Source organism: Fundulus heteroclitus, unplaced genomic scaffold (genome assembly GCF_011125445.2).
Source record: "Fundulus heteroclitus isolate FHET01 unplaced genomic scaffold, MU-UCD_Fhet_4.1 scaffold_122, whole genome shotgun sequence".
Classification (NCBI taxonomy): domain Eukaryota; kingdom Metazoa; phylum Chordata; class Actinopteri; order Cyprinodontiformes; family Fundulidae; genus Fundulus; species Fundulus heteroclitus.
In genome coordinates this window covers 219915-230000 of record NW_023396534.1, presented here as the reverse complement: position 1 = coordinate 230000, position 10086 = coordinate 219915, and the positions used below count along the sequence as shown (strand labels likewise).

The 10086-nt window shown below is 42.8% G+C and overlaps 1 protein-coding gene and 1 long non-coding RNA gene across 2 annotated transcripts in view; one reads left to right on the top strand and one right to left on the bottom strand.

Moving 5' to 3' along the window:
* LOC118558324 overlaps window positions 1–1292 on the top strand; it is a 2752-nt gene extending 1460 nt beyond the window's left edge. The window contains exon 4 of the mRNA XM_036128839.1: window positions 1014–1292. Coding sequence (XP_035984732.1) covers window positions 1014–1292 — 279 coding nt within the window. The remainder of the gene's footprint in view (window positions 1–1013) is intronic.
* A 1437-nt stretch (window positions 1293–2729) lies between these two features.
* LOC118558315 lies at window positions 2730–3354 on the bottom strand. The gene is made up of 4 exons (XR_004928303.1): window positions 3217–3354; window positions 3072–3134; window positions 2911–3003; window positions 2730–2822 (listed from the first exon to the last, which is right to left on the bottom strand). It is a non-coding gene; the product is annotated as an uncharacterized LOC118558315 (long non-coding RNA).
* Window positions 3355–10086: the final 6732 nt, after the last annotated feature.

Sequence of the window (10086 nt, the reverse complement as noted above, 5' to 3'; positions counted from 1 at the left end):
TTAATGCGAGAAATGAGTCTTTCAACATGCACTTTGTGTCTTGCTATTTTGTCAGTTAGTGCAAGATCTGCCTGAGACAACTGTTTGTCTGCTGAGGCAAAAGGTGGTATGTTTAAGGACAGACCAAGGGCATTTATCTCATCCTTGATTGTAAACCCTTTGTCTGCCATTCTGAATGTAACCAACGTCCTTCAGTTGTTGTATGGTTTCATAAAAACCACTTGCTTTTGTAATGCCCTTGTCTGATATTGATCCTGTGAATAATTCTGATGTGAACATGAAAGACCCCCGAGAGTCACAACCTATGAGTGCCTTGAATGTTGTGGTAGACTTATAATCGCTATATAGTTGGCATTGCACACCATGGGCCCAGGGGGATTCTGTTTTTAATTCTGTTCCATCAATAATAATTAATGTTGTAGGGAAATTAGCTTTGAAGTCTTTTGGCATGTTGTCTATTATAGTTTGTCTGTGTGGCCAGATAGAAACAGTGCACAGCTTAAGATAAATAATGTCAATCCAAGTGTTAAATACTATACCAGCTGACTGTTGTGAAATGCCGAACCGTGTTGCTAGATCGAACAGACCAAAGTTTTGTCTCAGTCTGCACATAGTCAGGAAAAGTCCATTTTCTGCTGACATTTCTCTAATGTCATTTCTGTTTTCATCATAAGTCAAAGTCTCCCTCTTTGGCAAGAGAAATGTAAATAGTGACATGAAACGGACTAATGTAAGTCCTGTATAATATACACAGATTTTTTTTGCTGTTCTTCTCAGATTCAACAACAGCATCAATACCAAACAGTTTTCGTTTCTGTTCTTTCTGTAGCTCTGTTTCTAAATTTTCCACTTTTGCTTGTAAGCGACTGATTTCAGTTTTTGCCATTTCCAACTCTGCAGTCACTGCAAGCATATCCAGCGGCGAAATCCCTGAAAACAAAAAATAAAAAAGGACTAAATATGTATATATAGACAAATGTATATAATGTGATGATAATGCTCTTTTGTTTCAGACAAGGAACTTGAAGGCAGATGCGACAGCGGTCATGCAACAGTGTGGCAACACCTGTGTCACAAATAACCCACCAGTGGATCTTCCAGAAAGATATAAAGCGTTGAAAGACCTTAATATTTGTGAAGATCCTGTGGAACTGGAAGCTCGAACCAGAGAACAGAGTAAATGTGCTGAGTGGTTTGAGGCAAGAAAAAAAAGGCTTACAGCCTCAAATTTCCATCGAGTTATGGTCAGGAAAGCAAAGGTCACACACAAGTTTTTAGAGTCAATTTTTTGACGCTAACTCTGTTTCAGCCCCTTCACTGGATTACGGGCGAAGAAACGAGCCCTTAGCAAAATCCAAATATTTACAGACTCATCAGGACCGGCACTTGCATGAGTGTGGCTTTGTGGTCAGTAATCACTTTCCCTTCATAGGTGCTTCACCCGACGGCAAAGTATGTGACGGTGGCCGATCAGGTCTAATAGAAATAAAGTGTCCGTATACCGCTCGAAATTCCACCATTCTGGATGCCTGCATGCTACCCAATTTTTGCCTAGAAATGCAACCCAGTGGCTCTGCTCAGCGTAAGAAGACACACATGTACTATGCTCAGGTTCAAGGTCAACTTATGATCACAGGATGTGATTTTTGTGATTTTATTGTTTTCACCCACAAGGATCTACATGTAGAAAGAGTGTGGCCAGACAAAGTATTTATGTCATCCATGTTAGAAGTTTTAGCTGCTTTCTATCAAGATCATGCTGTGCCTTATTTACAAAACATGTAGGAACTGGTTATCCTCACTTACAATGTTCATCTGTTTGCACCTCTATCCCTTTGTCTGCATCATTGTTTACTGCAGCATCGTAGGTATCCCTGTAAATAATTCAGAACATTCACTGTGAACTAGATGGTATCCCTGTAAACAATTGAAACAACAAAAGTGATTCTGTTTCTGTTTGATGTTCATGTTTGTGGAAATTGTGAATGGTGACACATGATAAATAATAAAATAACTTTTAATTAGCACTGTGTTATGGATGTGTATATAATTCTGTGTACTAACAAGCTCTCTGCTCTAATCGATGGTCTCTTGTCTTTGCTCTCCTGCCTACTTGCACTTTCCGATGCTCTTTTTCGTGCGCGCCTAGCTTTATGCACTCGCGCTCCGTCTGCTGGTGTCGGATAAGGATGGGACGCTGTTGGCCCATCCCCGCCGACAAAATGCTAATAAATAAATAAATAATAAGCAATAAGTATTATTGCTTTGCTTTAAGTATTAAAGCAAATTTATAATACTTACACCAGCACACACTCCCTTGTTCTTGTTGATCCTACGAAGGTTGAGCTGCTCATGTGGTCGTGCACAAGCTTTGATCCAAGCCCGGCATTCTGCACCTGATTTTGGAAATCTGTGAATTTTCCCACCACAAATACGATCAGGATATCTGACATCACCAGTACAGATACCCCACTGGCAATGGAGAACCATTATTTTTTATTATTTTTCGATTATTAACTCGAAAACTTTATGCCGGTATGCTAGTACAGCGGTAGTATAGCACTACATTAGCTTGTGTTTGTGAGACTTCTTCGAACGTTGTAGCCACTCTATGACGTAGAATGGGCATCAGCCAATGAAAAGCGGCCCCTCTGGTAAGGTCAATTGTGCAGCCACTTAATCCAGGGGGGAGCAGGGGACATGTGAGACGACAAGGAGCTTTTGTCGCTGATCGGGATAAAATGAAATAAACATACACCTTTAAATACCCTTTTTGCTTTGAAGAGTGAGTGTAGACTGACACTGGGATCAGAGCTAATTCTCTGTGCAATAAAATAAAAGAACATGTTGGGTCATTTAAAAATACTTATAAACACACATTACTTTGTGAAACGTTTGTGATTCACATACCTTGAGGAAGTTTTTCCTCAGCTTGCGAGGCCACAGTCACCGTCTCCTGGTCGTCTTGCTCCTTAAAAAAATCCCCAGCAGCAGCAACAGCGTCTGTAAAATAATAAAGTGAGCACACGTCGCCAACATCCAGTATCTGCATGTGTGATAATGATGCTCACCACAGTTAAAGAGCTGTCTGCGGGCAGCGGATGTAGACGGAGAGGGGACACGTGGCACTGGAGCTGTCAGAAGTATTTTAATTTTTTTTATTTAAATATTTTTTTAATATGACGTATACAACATGAAAATCACCACAGTACTTACAGGGTTTGGCTGGAGAAACAATTTTTCGTGCCAACTGTGAGGGAGACAAATGCTTCCCACGTGCCAGCAGAGCGTTAACGCCGGCAGCCGTCAGGGGCCTGCTCTGAGTGGCAGCAGGTGGAGTGGCAGCAGGTGGAGTGGCAGCGGAGGAGGAGGAGGAGGTGGAGTGGCAGCAGGTGGAGTGGCAGCAGGTGGAGTGGCAGCAGGTGGAGTGGCAGCGGGTGGAGTGGCAGCAGGTGGAGTGGCAGCAGGTGGAGTGGCAGCAGGTGGAGTGGCAGCGGAGGAGTGGCAGCAGGTGGAGTGGCAGCAGGTGGAGTGGCAGCGGAGGAGTGGCAGCAGGTGGAGTGGCAGCAGGTGGAGTGGCAGCAGGTGGAGCAGCAGCAGGTGGAGCAGCAGCGGAGGAGGAGGAGGAGGAGGAGGAAGGAGCTGTCACAGTGGGCAGGTGGGCTACAGCTGAAGCCTGCCTCTTCAGCACATAGTCCTTGAAAAGGGCCATGTTGGTGTTTGGCCTGGCCTTTGCTGTCTTCAGGTAGGTGACCAGAGCCTGGGCCTCCTTGCCTGGCTCCTCATACACCTCCTTCATGGACCTGCCCTTGAAGTCGCCAAACTCCACCATCAAACACCCAGAGTCACCGCTCCTCTGGGCCTCCTGGAGCAAGGCCTGCTTCTTCCCATACACCTCCACAGCCTCCCCTATCTCCCTGATCTGGGAGGTGTACCTGAGGAACAGGTGTTTGCTGGCCGACAGCGGCTCCTCCCTCTCCTCCTCCCCCGTGATGCTGCTGACCAGCTACACCGCGTAACCCAGGGAGTTCTCCAGCAGCCAGCGGAACCTCTGGTTCTGGTGTTTTCCAAACTGGATCTTACAATGAGCCAGAACCAGGAACTGGTCACCAGGATCCCCTCCGTTCTGCCTCACAAAGGCAGCGGCCTCGGCCAGAACCTCCTCCTTACGCCGGGCCCTCCCGGCCACCACCACCGTACTCCTATTTGCCTCCTCAGTCGGCCCCATCAGGAGTCGACCCTGAGGAGTTTTACGCAACACAGGATACGCATACATGATCTAAAAGGAGAGCAGCATAAGCACAATGTGACTGGTAGAAATATCATTTGAAATATTGCACGATCATTACTCTGGATTTTTATGTCAATTTTTACAATCAGCATTTAAAGAACTTACAAATGAGCAGCAGCATTTATTTACCATTTACTCTCTTCCTCTTGTCTTCTGCCTCTTTGGCTTGACCAATCAGAGACAGCTTCTCCTCCTGCCACCTCCTGCGTTCAGCCTGGCTCTTCTCTGTCAGGATCTGCAGGAAAACATCTTCAGTTTCATGATTTGACTGAACTGATCTGGTCCACATCAGAAAACATCTGGTTCTACCTTTAAGCTCTCCTGAGCTCGTGAAGCTTCATCCTTGGCCAGGTCCAGGTCCTCTGAGGGCCCGCCGGCTCCCTGGTTCTGCTGCAGCACCTTCTCCTTCAGCCTGTTTACCTCTGGAACCACACAGAACCGCTTTAACTCCTCAGACCTCCTGCCGCTCTCACTGACTGTTCTCCAGTTTTCCACAACCTTAAACTATCTTATCGACTTTTCAGCTCCGACCGCGGTAAAATCTCGAGGTCGGGTGTGTTTGCTGACAAACTGTAAATTGTTGGAATTTATGGAGCAGATGTTTCCTCTGGTTCAAAAGGAAACGTCTTGAATCTGAAGCAGACAACGTTTACAGGCGTGACTCCTGATGCGCTGCTTGGCAGCAGAAACGGGGACGGATGCAGAAAACATTTTAGTCGTGGTTTTATGACGTGCCTCAAAAATCTGGTTAAACTGAACTTTAAATCGGACCAGAGCAGCATTTAGGTTAGCATCTTTAAATGATGCTAAAAAATTCAGCATTACAAAAATAAAGAAGATTTATGAGTATTTATAGTCAGAGTCGGCTTTTATGTGTATTTTTATGACTGTCATGTTTGGCTGAACAGCCGATGAAGCTGATGAAGCTGATGAAGGTCTGAGTCCCTCACTGCAGAAAAGGATCAGACCTCCTTGTTGACAGTAGCTACGTTTAAATGGACAAAAGTAATCAGAACAAACAGCCAACCGTAATATTATGATCGGATTTGCCTCAATCAGAATGAAATTGTAATCTGGTGGTTTATCCCGACTGATAATCCGATCAACGTTCACATAAACTTGTCAGGATCAAGTTAGTCTGGATGAGGCAGACTGACCAGAGTGGACCCGACGTAAAAGTGACGTATTTCTGCGATGGTGAGGTTTCGATGCAACCTTCCTGTTCGACACAATAAAAGAGCTAAAAAATGTTGCTTTACTCAGTAACGTTTCAACCATAATTAGAACTTCCTGCAAGAACTTAATTAGAACTTCCTGGATGCTCAGAAGACTAACAAACACGTATAAAAACGCTTTGTTTAGTATTTTGTGTTGTTCAGCAAAGATTGAAGTTCTTCTTCTGTGTTTTTTTTAGGGAAACCTGATAACTGCGCATGTCAGATCGTATTATTATTATTATGATCGGATTAATTGACTGAACCCATAACAACGATCCAACCTGATCATTTAATCTGATGGTGAAGCTTTGGTGCCTCACCAGCAGAGAGCTCCTGGAGGAGCCCCATCTTCTCCTCCAGGACCTGCTCCATCTGCTCCTGGGTCTCCTCCTGCTCAGTCAGGGCCAGACGCATGTCCTCCATCACCCGCTGCTTGGCCTCCAGCTCTGCAGATGAACAGAGACACGGTGAACCAGCTCTCATCCAGACTTCACTCTGGTCGTCCCCGAGGGAGAGAGATCACACTTAGAGGAAATAAAATCCTCTGCAGAGCTGAGGGACTCCACAGGAAACAATGATTCTGACATTTATGTTAAATCAAACTAACACAAACGGCTCCTGATTCTTTTAATTGCTTCCAAACTGTAGAAATACCTTGACTGACATGTTGAAGTCAAAAGTAACAGTTGGTTTATGTAGGAGATCTGACAGGTTAAGGAAACGCTTCAGAGTATAAAGGTGGAGATAAGCAGAAAAATTAAAACCATGACAAACAGCAGAAACACATTTAAACGGCACCAGATGAGCCGCCGTGCCTCGTTTCTCAGACTAGCTGATGAGATCAGAAACAAAGTCTTTAGTATCGTCACTGAAGCTAACAGAGCCTCACTGACTAAAATATCAGCTCCTCTATCGTTAAGCTGCTGATAAATAGGGACATTTAAGGAAGCTAACGCTAACTGCTAGCAAACAGCTGCCGGTCTGTGTCACGTGTCTGCAGACAGAAGATGCTGCAAACACGACGCATGAGAAACATGTGCAGCGCTGCGTGTGTGAGGGGATGGCTGCCTTAGTTCAGGATAAAAGACTTTTAGTAGAGGAAGCTTAATAAAAGAACATATTCCTCAGGGCCGGGCTGCTGCTCTTTAGAAAGAAACAGAGAGTGTGGTCGGCCAGAAACAAGCAACCAGCTCTATGCCCTCTACCTTTTAAAAGGTTTAAAAGCTCAAAGTCGCTGATATTAAGCAGACCTGGCAACACTGCTGGAAGCCTGGAACACAGTGCTGAGTGTTTCTGGAGGTCCTTGTTCCCCTTTTATCATTTATTACACAAAGACTCTTTAAATTCACCAACTGAAATAGTTCAGCAACTGACTGAATTTATATTTCGTCATCAATCCCAGAAATCAACTTGAGATTTACCATCAGCAACCTCATAAATAAACAACAACAGAACAAATTCACAATTCGGGAAAAAAAATTTAATATTGTTCAAAGTGCAAATGAAATGGGCCCAAAATAATAAACCAGTCCGGTAAAGTCAACCATCCAGATTAGTCAGTGTCTGTTATCAAGTGTTCATCTACCCGAGTAGTGTGATTTTGTTTTCTTATCTGTATGATGTCATAGATGTGCTTTCTCCAGATGCACGATGAAGCTGCCCTCTGACGTCACACCCTCCACGCATGTAAGCCGTAAACCTGCTCCACGTTCCTCAAAACCGACTGATACAAAAAAAACCTGCATAGAGCAGCAGCTTTTACATTAATCTCTCTCTCTTTTTATACATTTACCCAAATTAACTGTTCAGTATTTATCCTCTTTATCTTATTTAAGTTAACAAAGTATCACATAAAGCTATAAAATTAATATTTAAACAGCCCACACACAAAATGGTGTATATGAATTATTCTAAATCACGTTTCAATCATTTTTGTTAATCATTTATTGAATTATTGTCTCTCAATAACTCAAAAGCACACTGTTGCTTGTTTTAGCTCATAAAACCAGCTTGCTTAACTATATAGCATTAGTTGGCATATAGTAATAGTACAAATCACATGCAGCAATAGCTCAATTAACACAGATAATTTACACAAAACACAATTTTTTACATCCTCTATTCACTCATATACCTTCATCTGTCTCCAGCTGGTTTTAAACATCGTCTCCAAGCATAACAATATAACAAAGATACTTTCTCCATGAAATCAGTGAGCAATCAGCCAGAATCAGCAGTAGTTAGCATGCTATGCTAAGCGCTAATCATCATTACTCACCGCAGTTTTCACTCAACAAAACACAACAACACGGTGATGTCCCGCAACCAAAAACCCTCCTGGCAGGTGCAGATAATCTCCTAGGATCAATAACTCAAGATATAACACAGTTTTAATCAGTATTTACTTAGTAACTAGTTATATTGACGCCTCCTGTTCTAACTCTCTCTAAACTGCAGTAACGGCATCAGCGCAAAGAGAAAAAAGACAAAAGAAGAAGCGCGTAGAGCTTGTAGTTGTGAATACGCTCCCTGCTGGCAGAAATATGGAACTACAACAGAAACAAACTATTGAATATTACAAATAATACAAAATGAATATTCTGCCTTTTTTTAGATCACAAGGGAAGTGAGGAAAGCTTTTCCAAATATTCCAGCCATCAGCTTTTCTACATCAAAAAGAACCTGGAAAAGGAAAGAGTTGCTCTGGGTGAACAAATACTGATGGCATCAGGTAGGACCAGGCAGGGATTTTAGGGCTAAATATTGCCATGTAGAGCTAATATATAGAATATGCAACTAGAGTATATTGCAAAGTGGTAAACCTTGTTTCAGTGTCTAAGCTCTGTTTAGGGAGATGCTACAAAATCTGCTGGCCACGCCCACATTAAGACATTTATGTCATGTGGAATATGAAACGCATGGAAGTGATAAAAGCCGACTATTTGATGACATTTATAGTTACAAAGAGACAAAGAAAAAGAAACTTCATGTCCTGTTAAATCCCCAAAGAATGTTTTTTAGCCTGTGGAACAAGCAGTGATCAGGTAATGCTCCACAAAACCACACTAAAATGTTTTCACTTCAATTAGATTTTATTTCTATAGCGCCAGTTCACAACACGTCATCTCAAGGCTCTTTACAAAGTCACATTCAATCAGATCCTAAAAAGTAGCTCTCAGTGTTTCCAGTCCAGAGTGCATGTAGGAGGGAAACATTTGGTACTAAAACGCCTCTCACTGCATGGCAGAAATTGTGGCATTAAGCACATCTGTGGTCAGAAGCTTTGGGCATTACGCCATCCAGTTGAGTCCCAACAGAAACAGTTTATGAAATATGGAACCTGGCAACTTCTCCCCTTCATGATACGCCTTCACTCAAGGCTTTGGATGCAAGCATAGAGACATATGCAGCAGCTTCTTCTTATTATTTGATTATTATTCTGCTTCCACACAAACATGAGTGTCAGCCGCATCTTGGCTGAAGGAAGAATGATGAGGGCGGACTGCAACAAGTTTGGAGTTAACACGGTGAAATCTAGCCAGAGTTGAACTAAACTGGAGCATTAGAAGACAAAAGGGCAACTAGAGAGAGCAACGGCAACGACATAAAGCAACTGGAATCATTCTAGAGCTCCGTATACGCATGAGGTGTTCACTGTCAACATCTGGTTGAAATCACTAAGGTAGTTGAAAAGATGGCCCAGACAAAAAAGAATTTCAAAGGTGCACCAAGAGGTAAAAAGCTATTTATTCAAGGATTCACAGCACGCCTTCATAAATATGAAACCATTTACTATTTACATAAACTGCATTTATTTCACATTTCAAACACACATTACTGTCACATTTAACTCTTCCAAAGAATGTCAAGAATCTTCTTCAAAATGAGCAGAGCTTAAAATGTTGGTCTCTATGTAGTAATAAAGATTCTCTGCATGTGTAACAAAGGCGGGTTTTTAGGTCGGCCCTGAAGTGTTAAGCTTTACTGTAAATGTCCCAGCAATAGGTTGGATGATGTGGGCAGAGAAAAACAGCGTAGCTGCATCCCTGTTGCCTTGCTGGCCACATCTAGCTTCAGCAGATCATTTGGTTTTCACAAACTCTGTCACACTTCATTGGGATTGTCTGCAAACTGCATTGCTTCATTATAAATATGATCTGGATGTTGACAGATAACAATGATCCTGTAGTTTAACACATAGCAGCAACAGAAAAGGATGGAAGCTTGTTTTCTATGAAGATGTGGTAGTGTGACCTCTGAACATGGAGCTGATCTTAGTGGATGGAACACATGGAACCATAAAGGTGATGTTACCTATTTTCTGCCATTGTAGACTTTGATTCATGGAACAACTGCTCCTTGTGTTCTATGGTAAAAGCAGCCAGAGCCTCCAGTTACAAACTGGCTGAGTAAATGTATTGTTTGCTGCTGATTTTCTGCCGTTTAGTAACTGAATCCTCAGCATGTGGAGCATTTCATGGTGTCATAATGGACGTGTGATCATGCTATATTCAGCTAATCCTCAGCAGGATCTGCAGCATGAAAACAGTAGACGGCTTTCAGATTGTCTGCAGGTAA